Below are 18634 nucleotides of genomic sequence, written 5' to 3' on the forward strand. Positions count from 1 at the left end.
GAAGCTTTAAAATATCAAAAGTTTTCAAATATTACGTTTTGGATTTCATTCTGCCACCCAAATGTTTCTACTTTAAAATCGTCTCATTCTCCACAGTGATTAACAAAATTTTAATTCTATGTCAAAAGTGCTCATTGTCAGGCTTTTTAACACATTCCTTAGAAAAAATCTGCATGATTTGATGCTGTTGGAACCATGATCTGAGCAAGTTATGTCCAATTATATCTCAGTGTCTCTCTAAACTTATTTCCCCTAAGCCTTGTCTGAAGGATCAAAGTGACACCTTACCCGGCTCCAACTGTCTTATCTGTATCCTGTCTTTTCACCCCTGGTTTAACGAACTGTGAGGATGAATAATTAATAGTCAAACTGATCAGTGTCAGTGTAATCTCATCAAGGCATGTCACATGACAGGCTGTGTCATTAGATTTGTTGCTACCAAGAGTCTTCCAGCAACAGTGCAGTCATGATGTATGGAAAGGAGAAAGGGTGCACATCTTTCATGAGAGAGATTCCCTCAAAGGTTTGGCAGTCCCACATTGATGATCCCCTTTTTTTGGGTCATGAAAACTTTGTGGAAAACAGGTCTGGTATGAGAATGAGTGAAAGTCTCCATCTGAATGATAATGAACAAGGCAGCAGTGTATTGCTATAGAGTTGTTTCTTTGTCTAACACAGACTGAACCCCTGCTCTAATCTAGGTTATGTGGCTGTAATCGGCTTAGCCCACTGCTACTCTCACTGCTGCTGCTGCTGCTGCTGCTGGGTGGGCACTTTCTGTAGCTATAGTCTGCTTTTGTCTTCACTGCCATTCGTACATACATACACCTGTTGAAGAGTCTCGAGACACAGCCTCGCAGGGAAGTTCAGTTCACAGGTACAAGAGCTTGGAGAACCACAACACTCAGTATTCTTTTCGGGGTGTCCTGTCTAAGCTGCGGCCATGGCTGAATGTCAAGAGATGACCTCAACTGAGGGGACACCTACTGCAGACACATATCCCAGAAAAATACTGGAATATATGGAAGGATTCCTGATCTCAAAGGTAACATGCACATGCAGTGTGTGCCCAGACCTTCATGGGTCATATACAGGCATTTAGCCCACCTGTACTAATTTTAAAGTTACTGGAACAATAGACTTTTTTTTTTTTTTTTTATGGCAGAAATGTTGACTTGTCGTAGCAGGAAAACTACACGTTACTAATCCCATTAACAATTACTTTTTTTTTTTATTCAGGTGTCCCACTAAGCCATGACACTATGACAGAGAGTTAGCATGCACAGTAGCTGGACCCTGAAACGGAATTTGCTCAGTGGAATTCAGCCGTCATTCATTACTTTTATTAATTATACCTGTGCATTTCCTACTTTGACAGTTCAAAATGCCTGCCTTGAAAAAGGCCTATAGAGTGAACCCTTTTTAGCTCAAGAGTTAACTAGATCAGCCGGTCCTGTAGCTGTATCAAAAAGATTAAAGCCATGACGATATGATCTTTTAAAGAGAAAAATACACAAAATATTATTTATTGTTGAAACCTGTTTTGTTTTTTTTGTTTTTTTTTGCAATCAGTTTTCCAAACTTTTTATTCATAAGTACATCACACTGCCAAAGATGCTGTATAAAATAGCTGCAATGGTCCAAATAGACAAGTGGTTGGGAACAAAAGAGAACTAAGGCATAAAGTGCAGAACATGGTTAATGGAGAATACATTCTGCTGTGCCTCTTGGCTGCTGTAGGGATCAATTCAAACCTCACAACGTCTTCTAAAAAACAACCCTAGCTACAACCATCAGCTGTACTATCTTAACTTGTGTTATTTTTCATTCCAACCGTGTATTTAGAGGCCATATAACAAACACTTTTGGTAACCATTTCACTGTGAATGGTAGCCACCTTCTGTCACTCAGCAGTGTGTCGTACCAAAACAAATGATATTCTGTGGACACACACAGTAATTGTGGTGTTTTTCTTGAAATAAGTAACAGGAGCCATCATTGTTGTGCTGTCTTAATAAGTATATATATATATATATATATATATAATGCTATAAGTTTCTACCAATGGAACTTAATAAGTGAAGGGGGACTGCAGATGGAACATTGCATTCTACTCTACTGTGATATATGAATGTAATATATCCTACACTACTCCACTCCACTCTGCTGTACTGCTGGCTCCTCTCTCTCTGACCCAGACGGTCTTCACGTCCTGTGAGCTGGGTGTGTTTGATGTATTGCTGCGTGCAGAGCGCCCCCTGTCTGCAGAGGAGATCAGTCAGGCGGTCGGAGCCAGTCTGGATGGCACACAGAGACTGCTTGCTGCCTGCACAGGCCTGCAGCTGCTCAATGCACACCAGGACTATGGACGAGGTCAACATACACGCACGAGCACACACACACACAATTTGCAAGAGGCAAAGTCCTGTCCGCTTGTCACATGTTAGGAAGTAATTACATTATAAATTGTAGAAATTGCATAAATTGCATCTCCTTTGTGCACACCTCCTCTGTCTGTCCTGCCTGTATGTCTACACGGCATGTCTCCCACATAGACCTAAAACTCTATATTAACACCTGCAGCCATTCATTCACAGTCGCTGTCCTCCTCTGTCTGTCTCCCTTCACCTCTCCCACCACCTGTTTCAGTTTTTTACAGTAACACAGAGCAGGCCAGTGTCTACCTGACCCGCTCCAGTCCTTTATCTCTCTTCCAGTCCATCCAGTACAGCTCCAGAACCATCTATCTCTGCTGGCATTACCTGACTGATGCTGTCAGGTCAGTACCCAGAGCACAGTCAGCTCCCTGCCTGCAGTTTGGATGCATTTCACGCTAGAAAAAGTTCATTTAGCAATCATGTTGAGATTCGTCATCCTGACAGCTGACTTTTTTATATTTAATGGCATCAAACAATTTCATGATTGAAGTTCTCTAAACACTTTGGATGTTTCGGATCAACGCTTAATACAAATGCAATTAGTGATAGTTCTGGGTGCACTCACAGTGTTTTTTTTTTAAAATATTGGTACATCTTTACCTTTTCCTTTGTTTCACGATGTCAGATGAACAATCTTTTTTTCAAAATCTAATAATAATAAATTAGTTCTTTGGTCTATAGAATGTAAGAAAATGATGAAAAATGCTTTTTCCAAAGCACAAAGTTTTGTGAAAACCAAGAGTCAAAAACTCAGTGTTAATCCGTTTTTTCATTTACAGTGATAAAAAATGCAAATTCTTGCTTTTGAGAGGTTTTTGACATGTTTTTTTCTTGATGAATGACAAACAATGCAGTTATTAATATTGTTGATTAAGAAGTCTGAGAAATCGGTGTCTATAACCTAAACCTGATTATTACCATTTTTGATTAATAACTTGAGTGTTTTCAAAAAGAAAAGTGTTTTCCTTCAAACTGGCTACATTTACAGCACTTTTTGTAAAACTTAAAAGGCTACACGTATGTAATTTGACAGATTTTATTGTAATTTGACAGATAAGACTTACCCCTCAAGGGGGTGCCTGCTTGTTGGCATGCAGGCCCGTACAGTTTTTGTTGTGATATCCAGGTTCTACACTTTTAGCATGTCCTATAAGAGTTTAAGATTATTTTTGTGTCAGAGCATCTGCTAATCACAAAAATACACTTCAAAAATGTAAATTGGAGACACAAAAGGCTGCTGGGGGGAGGCAAATGAAAAGCAGCGAGAAAGAAACAAATGGCTGCCATAACTTCCCAGAAAACTGGTCAAGGTTAAAAAGATAATGCTAGGGTAAAATAATTGATATTATTCAGTTAAGTGAACCAGCTAAGAGCAGAATCTCACGTTATTTTGTGGTGAGCTGCAGGTTGGATTCATAGCCTAAGGCTGTGGATTCTGGTCCTCCTTTTCTGTTTGAACAGTGTCTCAAGATGGATTTCAGTCTCATTGTTATGTCTGAGGGAGGACAGCCAGCATTTCTCCAACAGAGGGACTGGATTCACTGTGGCTGACAAGTGAAGTCCATCTGTGAGAATAACCTGAAAAAGAAATATCAGTAAAGAGGATATCTAAAGGATGAGGGCATCTTGATCTGAATGACTAATTCATTTGTGCAAGATAGTCTGCAATAGAAAATTGTGTTGTTAATCTAATTAGACAGTACATAATCTGGAAATCATGTTAACACGCAATTGTGACTGTGAGATGAAGCTGAAGTGAATTTTAAGAAGTAAGACCATCAATACCTAGATGCCCGATTTTGTACACTCGCCTACCAAATGTGTAGAGTGAAATATGTGTGGGTGTGTGTGTGTGTTGCTGTGTTTATGTGTATGTATATATATATATATATATATTTATACATCCACTTTTTTTTCCATGTCCTAGAGAGGGAAAAAACCAGTATGAAAAGGCTTTTGGAGTCAGCTCTAAGGACCTGTTTGAAGCTCTCTACAGGTAAGAAGCTGTCTTCGTTTAACACACACACACACACACACACACAAACACACACAAGATGAAACACACGCTCTTTCTCATTTACATTCCATCCATGTCTCTCCATCTTAAGCCGGTCTGTCACCCCCCCCCCCTCAAAAGAAAAAGGGACTCGCGGGATCCATTAGGAGGCAGGGGATGTGTGAAGGAGAGGGAAAGAGAGAGGGCGAGGGTTCGGGCAGTGATGTGAGGAAGCTTGGGGCAGACAAAGGGAAAAAGAGTGAGAGAATACATCAGCCATTGTCCTTGAGGTCTCGTGTGTTTATAGTATCTACTGCCCACAGTTTTAATGCTTCACTGATCTGCTGGTCAGCAGTTTTCAGCAGTCACACGCTCAAAGTTTCACACTTTGTTTGCTAATAGATTTTGATTGGCCTGCCTGAGGCCCTGCATTGTAGAACACTGCCAGTCCCAAAGGCAAAGAGTCCGTCAAAACTGAAACACAGTGGCATAACTTGCTAAAACACCCTCCCTTCTTGTCCTCATCGTGGCATGAATTGCAAAACTTATTGTACATTGATGTAGATTAGAAGATGAAACAGATGTTGAAGTGCACATTTCCATTATTGTTTTACATCTTAATAGTAAAATGAAATGTACCAATATCAGTGTGCAGATGTATGACTTAGGTGTATGACCATTTTTGATGTAGTAAATCTGAGCATGCACCCCTTCAGCAAAAGTGGAAAACATAAAATGTGGAAATTGGCATATTTGTCTGAATGGGATCTAACATGCATTTTGTTATCTCTTTATTTTTACATATCATGCAATTTAGGCTTTTGTATGTCACTGGTTGTTGAGGCTTGTGCATATATTGCTGTATTTCTGTATTTGCTGTTTTCATTTTTTTTCTCATATCCTTTTAAAAAGCAGCAAATGATCTCATAGAAAGATGCATGCAAAATGAGAATATTCAAAATATGAACCATAATGTAATACACCCTTGTGCAGATTAATTTGCAATTCAACTTTAATTGATTGAAAATTAAAATATCCTGCAAGAAAATTTTCAGCACCTGTGCACAATTGATTTAATGTGGAGAAGCAGTTGTTTGTTCCTGTTGATTTCCCCTGTGAATACTGTGGGCAAATTAGCAAGGGGAAACAACCACTGAAGTCATTCACTGCATTCTTGGAGTGCTATAGCAGGAGCAGGATGAGTCAAAGCTGGCTGGATGACTCACATTCCTGTTTACTCATCGCCATTTAACCCACTGCACATGAATAATTTACAGCCAAGTCCCACCTACAGCTTGAATTCAGTCAATGACTGCAAAGGATTTTCATCCAAATATTAAAAATGATCCCTATATTTATAATTATGTTGGTTTGTCCAATTACTTCTTAGGCGCTGAAAATGAGGTACTATGTATAAAAATGCTTGTAATTCTTGTAAATGGTGACAAATGTGTGGTAAATGTAACATTTTTGTGAAACCATTTGAATCAAAGCTATATATATATATATATATATATAGATATATATGTGTGTGTGTGTGTGTGTGTGTTTATATATATATGTAAAATTAAACCTTTAATCCGATTATGAAACCTGGGTTATCCTTATGCTGTGAAGTGTGCCCTGAATATTAATCTTCATAGTATATTATTTTGTAGTAGTATACTATTTTATGCTAACAGAAAACGATAAAAGATATTCTTTGACAAAAAATCATCATACATAATTTTTTAAAGCTACTGCCTTTTGTAAATATAGCAACGTAAAGCCACTATTTTCAGCATTAAAACAATTTCCAACTTTAGCACCTACTGTGGTACTGCCAAAAAATAAGATGACAAACAAAAGTCAGTGGTAGACAGCACTGCAGGCCACTACACGCAAGACAGATCTGAGACAGGGAAACTGATATGAAACGGCTGAAAGCAGCTTTTGCTTGGGATTGTCTAAATTTTCTACAAACAAAGAAAAAACAAAAAGGAGGTATTTTTAATTAAGATTTAGCACTGCAGTTGCAAGTAAAAATAAGTGAAGCCTTTGGAAATACCTGGTTTTCTGCATTAATTAGTCGTAAAATGTCATCTAATCTTAATCTAAGTCACAAGTATAAACAAGCACACTCTATTTTACATTTAGTTACACAAAATTCATTGTATTGTGCTTGTTCATATTGAACGAATTATTCAAACAATCCCAGTGTAGGTTGGAAAAAGTATGTGAACCCCTGCTGGAGTCAGGAGTTATCAAACCTGGAGTCCCAGCAATGAAACCAGATTAGAGGTGTGGGTTAAAGATACTTTGATTTATATCAAGCACTCAAACATTTGAGTTTGCTATTCACAAGAGGCATCTGCTGATGTGAACCATGCCTCACAAAAAAATGAGATCTCAGAGGACTTAAGCTCAAGAATTGTTGATTTGCATAAAGCTGGAAAGGATCACTAAGTCATCTAAAAGATTTTAGATATTCATCAGTCCACAGTGAGACAAAGTGTCTTTAAATGGAGACAGTTTAGCATCAGGACTACTCTCCCTAGAAATGGGCAACCATCTGAGATGACTCCAAAGGAACAACACAGAATGCTCAATGAGGTAAACAAGAGTAACAACTAAAGCTTTACAGGAATCATTGGAGCTGGTTAACTTCTCTGTTCATGAGTCTACCATACATAAATCATGGTGCATAGAGCATGGTGTCCATGGCAGGACAAAATGGAGGAAGCTGCTGCTCTCTAACAAAAAATAAAAAAAAACAATAAAAAAAACAACCAAAGAAAACCATCACTGCATGCCTGAGAAAATGTGTTGTGGACTGAGGAAACTAAGGTTGAATTGTTTGGGAGGAACATGCAGCATATGTATGGCATAAATAGGGCACTGCATACCAACATGAAAACACCATCCCAACGGTGAAATACAGTGGATGGAGCATCATCAATGGGAAACTGAATTCCCAGGTTTATCAAGGAATCTTACAGGATAATGTCAGGGTGGCTGTCTGGCAGCTGAAGCTCAGAAGAAGGTGGGTGATGCAGCATGACAATGACCCTAAGTATCAAAGTAAATCTACAACAGTAAAAACAAAGAAAATCCACCTTTTGGAGTGGCTCAGTCAGACCCCAGACCTTAACCCAACAGAGATGCTTTGGAATGAGCTCTGAGATTCGTTCACACCAGACATCCTGAGAATACAGCTGAGCTGAAGCAGTTCAGTAAAGAAGAATGGTCTATTATTCCTCCTGAACATTTGCAGGTCTGATTCGCAGTTACTGGAAGCTCTTGGTTAAGGTTATTGCTGCCAAATGAGGTTCAACCACTTATTAAATCCAAGGGTTAACTTACTTTTTTCCACCAGCACTGGGAATGTTTAATGGGTGTGTTCAACAAAGACACTAAAGATTATAATTGTTTGTCTGTTACTAGCTGAAGTACATTCTGTTTGTCTATACTTGCGACTTTGATGAAGATCAGATTATATTTTATGACCAATTAATGCAGAAAACAAGGTCATCCCCAAGGGTTCCACACTTTTTCTTGCCACTGAACATTTTTTGCATCCTCAGACGAGGGGTCAGAAATAGACATTGTGTCATTTTAAGTTGTTATGAGACAAAAAGATTGGGAGGCATTGCTACGAGTGTTGCTGGTCAATCTTTTCTTCCAATACTGCTGATAAGCTGGAGAGGCCAAAGCAACAACATAGCAGGAAAACAGACAACAGAGATCAGGCAGTCATGAACCATAACTCAGTCAGTAGAGAAAGGACAGAGACCTGCAGCGATGTTGAGGAGACATGTCAGAGAGTGTGCAGAGAGCAGACAAATCATAAACCACGTGATGTTATAATGATGTATACAAGGACAGAGATAACCCAGCTACGCCTGTTTTCCTCAGTATGAATGGAGACTTGGATGAGATAGTGTGCATGTAAATTTACTACATCATGCACAAAAAAGGCGGCAGATGTTGTTGTTGAGGGGCATTCAATAACTCGTGTTCAAAATGTTCCTACATTTAAGCTGACAGTCTGCTGTTTGGCCTCACAGTCATTTCATCTTTTCACTTCCAATGGAATCAGAGTCTGAGGCCTCAACAGTGACTCACTTTCAAAGTTCTTCTGGAGGTCACTGTGCCATCTGAAGTTGGCTCATGTATTTGAAGGCTGATCGCCTTGCTACAGCGAAGTGTTGTTTGGATAAATAAATTCTAGTGTTACAGAACAGAGGATGCGCAGACAGAGAGAGTGAGAGAGAGTATGTGTCTGTGTGTGTGTGCCGTCATGGCAGGGCAGCGCGCTGGTTGATGAGGTGGAGATTCCTCAGAGCAGCAGCAGTCACCACAGGCTCTTTTCTTCTGTTGCACCCAGTCTCACACACAAACATGTGTCGCCACAGGGGGAAACTTTGGATATGAGGGATCGTGCTGTGCGTGTGTGAGTGTGTGTGCGTGTTTGTCGGTGTTTGTCTGTTTATTGTGGACCTAGTGCCAGTAGCCCCTCAGCGACAGCTTACAGAAAATGAAGAAGAAGGTTTTGCTGCAATACAGCGAGACTTAAATGAAAGAGAGGACATAATAAAAACGACTTACTGTTTTTTCTCTCTGTCTGTGTGTGCGTATGTGTGTAGGTCTGATGAGGAGATGGTGAAATTTATGCAGTTAATGAACTCCATTTGGAACATCTGTGGTAAAGACGTGGTCACGGCATTTGATCTTTCGCCTTTCAAGGTCATCTGCGACCTTGGAGGTAAGTTTGTGTGTGTTCATCAAATCATCGTATCTAATTTCCATAAGGTTGCGGGTTCACAGTCATTAACATTTAAAATTGTTGGCGTTGTGTTAATTGAGTGGCAGCTGACCAAGCCACACACACACATTTATATGGTACATTGTGTGTAAAAAAAAAAAAAAAAAAAGCACAACACACACTGTCAACTATGACCTTTATAAGATTGCCCCCAGCCGCTGTGAATTAATGACTCTTAGTAAATCAGTCAACCTTCCCAACACACACAACTCAAAGTCACCTCCACCCGGAGTTTCCCTTGTTATCCATTCAGAGATCTCAAAGACTCACTGTGTCACTCTTGCATGATTGTGAATCTCTGAGAAGAACCGTTTGCAGTACATAAATACACATATTTTATACATATATATTTTCCTTTGGAACGGAACAAATACAACAGTTTACAGACACCTAAGGTCTATGCTCGCTTTGTCACTAAATATCAAATATTGGTCGATTATTGTCATTAAATTCAGTTCGATTAAATTTTATCTATATAGTGCCAAATCCTAATAATGTGGATACATTTGAAGATACACTTTTTTCTCTGTGTTTGTGGCTTTTTAAAAATGTGTAGCATTAAAAATGTTCAAAAATGTGTTTTGAGTGAATAAACTTCTCAATGACTGTCAACCTTTCCATACACAGACCACTACTTACCTGTGGCAGCAATGCTAAAAAGCCAACTTTCTGTCACCTTCATCTGTCAGATTTCATCAGTGAATTTTTTTTTTTTAAGTTTTAAACCTTGATTTCAACAGTCCAGGACTTAACCCAGGGTTAATAGGGAATATATATGACTATTTATCAATATTTCTGATGTATTTGTTTGGAAGCTGACACAGAACCTCACCTACAAAAACACTAAATTCGTATTGATGTGGACATATTTCTAATTTTTGTGATTTTTGCACAGCCCAATCCTGATGTTAATGCCCTATCAACAGAATACATGTAACTCCAGTTTCCTGGAGACTAATGTAGCGTTCAAGACTGGTTGAAGTGAACGGCTCCGAGTGTGAAATGTATGAATGTGAAGCAGGGTGTTGCAGCCTAGTCAGTCTTCCATTGATCCGTAAAGGTAAAAAGGTAGCTCTCATCACTGTTCTCTTTGGCTCTGCTTTGTCAAGTCAGATTTATTTATAAAATGTCTTTGAACAGCATGTTCCTTATAAAATGCTTTATACTGAGAGCAAACAGCACAATGATACAAATGTGAGGGAAACAAAACAGACAGAACAAACACAATATGAACTCCCCAATGTGAGGCCAGGGCTTCCAAAGAACTGAAGGGACAAGCTAAGAACAGAGCCGGATAAAAAGAGTCATAAAAATGAATATCCTGCTGCCACAGGAGTTTTCACCTCCTGCTGAAAACTTCATGATGTGAATAATAGGGAAAAAAGCTTTGGTCTTAGAAATGTTTCCTGTGCTTTCTCATTTAGTCTCGTTCTGTGTTCTTAACTGAACTGAGAGCTGAACGTTGTCTCCACTTATGTACTCCTCAATCGGCCACAACTAATGGATGATGGATGACAATGTAGCAATAATGGAAAAATTTAAAAGCCATTTTGTCTCTAAGAATAAATATTTAGTCTGTAGCTCTGTCCACACCAGACTATGTCCAGTGATAATCAGGTTAAAACGATCCAACACATTATCCATTGAAATCCAGGATTCATGTGCTGGAGAGTGTGAAATCAGGCCAGAGGCTGAGATACAGCAACTGAACAGACACTCTAACAAGAAAGAATGTCTTTTAGTTTAACAATGAAATCGGTAAGAAAGCCAAACGATTAAGAGCACCATACAAAAGAAAGTGTCTCAAGATTTATCAGAAAAAAGACAGCCAAGAAAATACAGAAACAAGTGAGAGTCCATTTCTCTCTATTTTAAGGATTTCAAAAAAACAGAAAAACTCTCCTTTGGTCTCAGTCAGGTTAGAAACAGCAAGCAGCTCGCTGTACCAACACAAGGCGACGTGCGCTGACGACCACCTCCTGTGTGTGACACCTCAGCTGACCACACAGGGGAGCTGTGAAGCCACCAAAAGCACATACGCACGCGTGGATACATGCACGCATCCAGGACAGTCTTCCTCCCTCTTCTCTACTTCTCCCTGTGACTTTCTCAGCGTGGTGTTGTGTGTTCATGTTTATGCATGAAAGTGTATCACCAAAAAAGTGAGTGCACGCGGACAGCAGGAGTGTGAAGGGCGTGACTGCAGTGTCCCATTAAGACTTTGTCTCTCACGCAGCATCTGTTGTGTCTGTACACACCTGCTGCTCAGGTGCTCAGTCTGTCTGTCTGTAGGGTCTGTCCAACTATCTGCCAACTGGCTGACGTGAATCCAAATCAGGTGTCAGCCAGTCTGAGTCCAAATTCAAAATATACTGCATATCATTTATATGATGACGGTGGGTTGTTCCGTGCTGGCTGCCTGTGTGAAGTGCCTGCATTTATATTCATGTGACATTTAACACACATTTCAGTGGTACATGTTTAAAAGTATATAATCAACTTAAAGGTTACAGTAACTCTAAGGATATTCATGGTTCTGAAGCATAATGTTTTTTTAATGTAAACAGCTATTTGCTTCATGTTGCTATGTTATTTAAACACAGTTGTAGAAAAAAGTATCATTTATATAAGAAACAGTCAGAACACCACAACAGAAGAATAGCCCAAATGTATGCAGTTAAACTTTTATCAGAGTAAAGTACCATTTTAGAAGAACTGTCTCTTTTTGGGTGCTAAAATATTAAGACCTTAATGTGTAAACATGTTTAGGGAGGTCTGCTGGCATTGACGATTTCATTCATACTTACAATATATTATTATGTAGTGTGATCTAGAGGAATGCATTTGTTTTCCACGTAACATTTTAATCTGCAAATGAACTTGAAACTGAAACTGTAGCACAGTATTAAAAAACAAACAAACAAACAAACAAACAAAAAACAATTTCCCTCTGAAATGTAGTGAAATAAAAGTATTCAATCTCTCAGAGTGGAAACACTGAAGCACGGGACGGCCAGAAGTTCAGTAGCCAATACCAGAATCTCTACTCAAATACGAAAAGTAATTAGTTATCTCCCATTGCCGGTCAAACATATCTCCAAACCAAATTATAATTGTTTGATATGAAATTGTTGTGTACTCCCCTGTCTTAAATGTTTCTGTTAAAAATTCTTGGGGTCTTTAAGTGTAGAAAATAACCCCTGATGACATCATCAGGGGTTATTTTCTCAAACTCTGGAGAGCTCCCTCTAGGAACACAGAGGACAATATGCAGATGTTTTCACAGGCTGAGCGGCCACCTTGATGAGCTGACTGGTCTCATCTGTAAAATCAGTGGAGGTCCTCTCCAGTGTTTCCTCTCCACGGTAGAACAGGCTGGATGCAGACGAGCAGTAGTTCACCGCTGTCCTACTGCTGGCAAAATGCTGATGGAGAGCACAACCATGATTCTAATAGAGTTACAGTGTGTAATGAATATACTTGTATATATATAAGTATATAAAACATACAGAATTTTATAAAACACCAGAAATACACAAGCATACTAGTAGTGATACACTTTGATTAAAAATAAATGGGATTCTTTGTATTTATTTTTTTATTAAATGATCTCACATATGCACATAAAAGTGTATCAGACAGCAACAAAGTAAATAGACTGAAAACACAAAAAAGAGAGAAGAAAACATAACAGTCATACAACACAGTCGTTGCACTGTAACAATCACAATCCTCCCATCAAAGGGTTTTATTAACAAACCTAGGCAGCCAGGTTAGCCTGGGGTCCTGTACAGCGTGTTGTGTTTGGTTTTGCTCCTCCTTGCTTTTCTTTGATTTTTATCCTCTGCTGACCCCTGTTTGATGTGAGAGCCAAAGAGTATCTGTGTGTGTGTGTGTGTGTGTGTGTGTGTGTGTGTGTGTGTGTGTGTGTGTGTGTGTGTGTGTGTGTGTGTGTGTGTGTGTGTGTGTGTGTTTGTGTGAAAGAAAAGAAACATGTAAGAATACAGACTGATAAAGTATCAGCAGGTCATGGTAGGAGGAGGGCGCTACAGGGCTAGACAGTTTGCCCTCTACACACACACACACACACACACACACACACACACACACACACACACACACACACACACACACACACACACACACACACAAACCTGTCCAAGTCTGGCTAGCATTGTAGGTGAGACAACGTGAGATCCCTTGATCCCGTATTCCACCTCACTGCCTCTCTATCACTCTATCCCATTCATACATTCTTCGTCTGTCGCTCTCTTTCTCCCAGTCTCTTTTTCCTTCTATCACTATCTGTCACTTTCTCTCTCTCTGTCTGTTTTAAATGAACTTTGCTACATGAAGCATAATACGACGATAATAATGCTGCCAACGGATTGATTTGAAAGTTTCATATGTTCACATTAAATCCCAGTTTCCGCCCTTGCACATGTGTGTGTGTGTGTGTGTGTGTGTGTGTGTGTGTGTGTGTGTGTGTGTGTGTGTGTGTGTGTGTGTGTGTGTGTGTGTTCTTGTGCTAATTTCAATACCTTGTTTTCCACTCACACCATCAGGTCTGACCTCTAACCTGCAACAAGTTACAGTTCTCTATATGAAGAATGCTCTGTGAGGCTGAACTAAATGCTACTGTCAGCATGCTAACATGTGCACAATGATAATGACAGCATATTGATGTTTATTGGGTATAATGTTCACCATTTTAGTTTAGCATTTAAGCATGCTGAGATTTGCTAATTTGCACTGAACACAAAGTACAGCAGAGGCTGATGGAAATGTCACTAGCTAAGCAGGTATTTGGGCATAAACCAAAGTATTGGGCAAAATGAAATTTTGACCTGTTGGTGGCACTAGAGGAAAAGGGAAAGGATCACCAAAATTATTACAGTTCATCCTCTGGGGACTATAAATGTCTCTACCAAATTTCACTGCAATCAAAAAGATAGTTCTTAAGATATTTCAATTAAAAATAAAAAGGTCAACCTCATGTAGGTCCTAGAGAAAAAGTCAAAGGATCACCAAAATTGGAAGGATGAATTCCCTGGGAACCAAGAATGCCTGCACCAAAATTCATGCCAATCCCACCAATAAAAAAATGCACTGACAGACTGATGGAAAGACTTTGCCATCCCTTGAGCCATAATGCTAACATGGCTAAAAATAAGGGTTTTCAAGTGCATTAAAATGTAAGGACTCAAATTCATATGCACGTGAAATCAGATTTAGCCAAATAATCAAATCAAAATTTGTTTATTTGTATGTCTGTGTTTGCTTTTCTTTAGGTTAGATTCCTTGGTAGGATTCCTAGACAGCAGCTCTGCTGTTTCTATGTAAAACGTCTGTCTCTCTGTCACTCTACATTCAGTTCAATTCACTCTGGCTTATTGGCATGAATGTTAGATGAATTCCCGAAGCCGCAACATACTGGACAACTGAATACGAATCATGCAAATAAATAATGGGTACATACCTGAATGCATCAGATTCACTCGTGTGTGTCTCTGTGTATTCATTGTGCCATAACTAAAATTCTCTCTCTCGCTCTCTCACTCCCTCGCTCTTCCAGGCTGCAGTGGAGCATTAGCCAAGCAGTGCACGTCAGCCTACCCAGAATGCACTGTGACGATCTTTGACCTCCCCAAGGTGGTGCGTATGTCAAGGGAACACTTTGTCAGTGAAGCTGACCAGAGGATAAGCTTCCACCAAGGTAACGTCATTACGACTGGGCGAAATCACTTGACATTTATAATTGTATACAGCCAGTTCAAGTGCAGTTCTCCACACACACGCACAGACACACACACACACACACACACACACACACACACACACACACACACACACACACACACACACACACACCCACACAAATACTGTATGTAAAAATAAAAATATGCCGTCTTCTATTCCTCCCAGAATAACATTTTGAATAAGCTTTGTAAAAAACTGAACTACGTTGAAAAACATAGTCAGAAAAAAATGGACTGAATCTTCTAAGAACTGATTAGTACCCATGTTATGTTTCTTCCTCATATTCTATTATCCAAAACCCCATTTATATCTGGTGTTAAAGTGCAATCTGTTTTTGGATACGTTATCTGAGCCTCGTTATCTTGATTCTGCCTGCATTGTGATCAGATCTAAATATGCAAATTACATAAGCGTGGCTGGCACATACCAGCCATGCTTGTGTGATGGCGAAGTTACGCGGCCTCTTAACTTGTGAGGATTAACGATTGGTGCCTGTGTAGCCAATGTTTGATATATTGTATTCCTCTGTGCCATAGACCTCAGCTGTTCTTCAAAAACCAATAGATTAAAAACACATCAATGAGCCACACCGTTGCACTGGGTGACATGTTCCTTCATTACCTACACCTACACGCTGTCGTTCACAAACTCCTTGTGCCATAAATACTCACTATTCACAACATCATTGCCGAAAATAGTCCCCACCATATACAGTATTCACTCTTGTATGAGTAAAGCTGACTAGAAACTAAAGTGCCCTCCTGTTTAGGAAGTCACTGAGCCTTTTTAAAAATGAAACTTTGTATTTGTGACCTGTTTTTACAGATGTACACCTTCAGCAGGAGCAAATGGACATGGCGTGACACAGACAGGGTAGTTCATTTGTAAAGTGAAGAGATGTACTAATATATTCTTGGTTTTGGTCTCGTGATGATTTTTGTTGACAGAGGGGAAAACGTAGAATTTTGCCCCCCTTGTCTTTAAGAATGTGGCGAAACTGTAGGACTTGCCTTGCTTCGATCGGATCACAATGCATATCACATCCATATGACGATGTTTGTATATTTTATGCTTTTGTATTTATTGGCCGATATGTCGTTATTAGATTTTTTGAACTCCTAGTGTTGGTTGGGCATTGATACATTGAACAAAATTCCTAAACAAAAGCAAATGACAGGTAAAGGACCTCTTGGATTTATATCTTAAGATCATTTCCTACACAATGGTTACATTAAATTCATGAAAATTACTTCAATCATAAAGTGAAACATAAGTGTAGATCTAAGGTTCTGTGAAATTTAAATCAAATCTCAATTTTAATTTTTGGCATTGTTACAGTTTATCCTTCCCTTGAAATCAACACACAAATCTAACAAAACCTTTATCTGGGAAATTGAAATTTGGGTAACATTCCCTTACAAACTTGTAGAAGTTATTAAACTGAGTGTACGGGGTCTGAATGTCCCCACTGCCCATTAATACTGTGTGTACTGTGTTTTTAGTCAATACACATTGCAATCATGTATGACTCTGTAGTGAAAATGAATATAACACTGTTGATGCTGTCACCTGTGTGACTCCATCATCCCACTGAGCTGCTGCTGTTGGATTTAAAATATTGTGTACAAAACCCTCAATTTATACTTCACGCTTCTTTTGTAGTGTTGGCTTCCCAACACAGCAGCTAATGTGAAAAAGAAGTTCACAGTGGCCTGCAATCTTGAAATCCTAGAGCCAAAATCAATTCCTGCCTCTCCTGCTGTTCTCATACCCACAGTGGTGTTGAACACCACGGGAACTGTAACATGGAAAACACGAAAAATGAAACGTATTGATTTTGGGTCCAGCCTTATGAACGCAGACCTCTTAGTAGTTTATTTTATATTAACTTAAAATACTGCGCTCATAGTTACAATGGACAACAAGCCCATGGAATTGAGCGGAGTACAAATGTACATTGGTAGATTATACATTTTTATTTTACCATTTCTGTTTATCCACTGTTAATAAACAGCAGCAGTGTTGTGATGCTAGTCAAGTCTTAGCGAGTGAAGTTAAACAAACCACTTGTAACCAAAATCCTCTAAAGGCGTCTTTTCCCCAGTAACTAGTTCACCACTGAATGTTAGAGAGCAGCTTGAAATCTGTAATCAGCTGTTAGGTCACATTCATTTGACATCATTTGATTGTAGCAGACATCCCCCCTTTGTAGTAATTATGTTTGAGTACGTAAACCATTAATAGAGTCATTGTCTTATTACTGGAAGGCTCGTCAGCAGAATAAAAAATTACATGAAATTATTAAATCAAATATAACAGCATCATGGGAAAGCAGTGCATTTGAATTATACATATGGTTTTGTGTGTGTGTGTGTGTGCGCGTGTGTGTGTGTGTGTGTGTGTGTGTGTGTGTGTGTGTGTGTGTGTGTGTGTGTGTGTGTTTGTGTGTGTGTGTGTGTGTGTGTGTGTGTGTGTGTGTTTTTAGGGGACTTCTTCAAAGACCCCCTCCAAGAGGCTGACCTCTACATCCTTGCACGAATCCTCCACGATTGGACAGATGAACGCTGCGTTGAGCTACTCACTAGAGTCTACAAAGCCTGCAAACCAGGTCTGTGTGTGTGCGAGTGTGTGTGCATCTATGTGTGTGTCTTTGAGTGTGAAAGGGATGAATACTTTTTTTCACTTCTGCTTGAAATGAGATGGCAGATTGTATCCCACAATGCAGCTGATCCCAGAAAAATCTGTCCTTCTGACTTTGATCAAAGATGCACACACACAAAAGCAGCACACTCTATCAGAATGCAAAAACCCCCTCATGTGTTTTTCTCTGTTTATCTGTGTGTGTGTGTGTGTGTGTGTGTGTGTGTGTGTGTGTGTGTGTGTGTGTGTGTGTGTGTGTGTGTGTGTGCGTGCGTGTGCGCGCGTGTGTGTGTGTTTCTGTGCGTGTGTGTGCATAAGAGGAAGTAAAAAAGACAAAGAAACAAAGAGTTTAGTTCTACTGGACAGTGAATTCAACCTGTTGTAGTATACTTCTCAGTGGAGTCACAGAACAATCCTTTTTCACAGAAGACATTTTGACTTGCAGGATACACACAGGTGAAACTATTGACATTATGCAGCCAAAAAAAAAAAAAAAAAAAAGAATTAAACAAACAAACGTAGCTGACCTTTTGGTTCATCTTGCAGGAGGCGCTGTGTTGCTGGTGGAGGCGTTGCTCCACGAGGACGACTCCGGCCCGTTAACAGTGCAGCTCTACTCACTCAACATGCTGGTACAGACGGAGGGCAGGGAGAGGACAGCTGTCCAGTACGCTGCCCTGCTGGCTGCCGCCGGCTTCAACAACATCCAGCACCGCCTCACCGGGAAGATCTACGACGCTGTGCTGGGACACAAAGAGACATAAGAACAAATACCAAGGCTGCTCATGTACCAGGACAGGAAAGATTACACCACCTGAAAACACTGTGTTATAATTTGTGTAGTCTTTTAGGATTTTTTTTTTAATTTCGCCTTAAGCTTCTTAAAATAAAAAATATAAACTAAAAGTAACATGTGATGTGTATTCTCATTAATCAACCAAATCAAGAAATAACAAATCTACACTTGCAGGCTTCTCATATTGTTTAATAATCAGA

The 18634-nt window shown here is 39.5% G+C and overlaps 1 protein-coding gene and 1 long non-coding RNA gene across 2 annotated transcripts; one reads left to right on the forward strand and one right to left on the reverse strand.

The window, feature by feature from the left end:
* Nucleotides 1-994: 994 nt before the first annotated feature.
* On the forward strand, nucleotides 995-18441 carry asmt (acetylserotonin O-methyltransferase). The gene is made up of 8 exons (XM_040148929.1): nucleotides 995-1045; nucleotides 2199-2373; nucleotides 2650-2779; nucleotides 4366-4434; nucleotides 9060-9178; nucleotides 14814-14954; nucleotides 17484-17606; nucleotides 18185-18441. The coding sequence occupies exons 1-8, from the start codon at nucleotides 1022-1024 to the stop codon at nucleotides 18400-18402; spliced, it is 999 nt and encodes a 332-aa protein (XP_040004863.1). The 5' UTR covers nucleotides 995-1021; the 3' UTR covers nucleotides 18403-18441.
* Nucleotides 12258-14829, reverse strand: LOC120801724. Its single transcript, XR_005709125.1, has 3 exons — nucleotides 14718-14829; nucleotides 12999-13119; nucleotides 12258-12663 (listed from the first exon to the last, which is right to left on the reverse strand). It is a non-coding gene; the product is annotated as an uncharacterized LOC120801724 (long non-coding RNA).
* Nucleotides 18442-18634: the final 193 nt, after the last annotated feature.

This window comes from Xiphias gladius, chromosome 16 (genome assembly GCF_016859285.1).
Source record: "Xiphias gladius isolate SHS-SW01 ecotype Sanya breed wild chromosome 16, ASM1685928v1, whole genome shotgun sequence".
NCBI lineage: Eukaryota > Metazoa > Chordata > Actinopteri > Istiophoriformes > Xiphiidae > Xiphias > Xiphias gladius.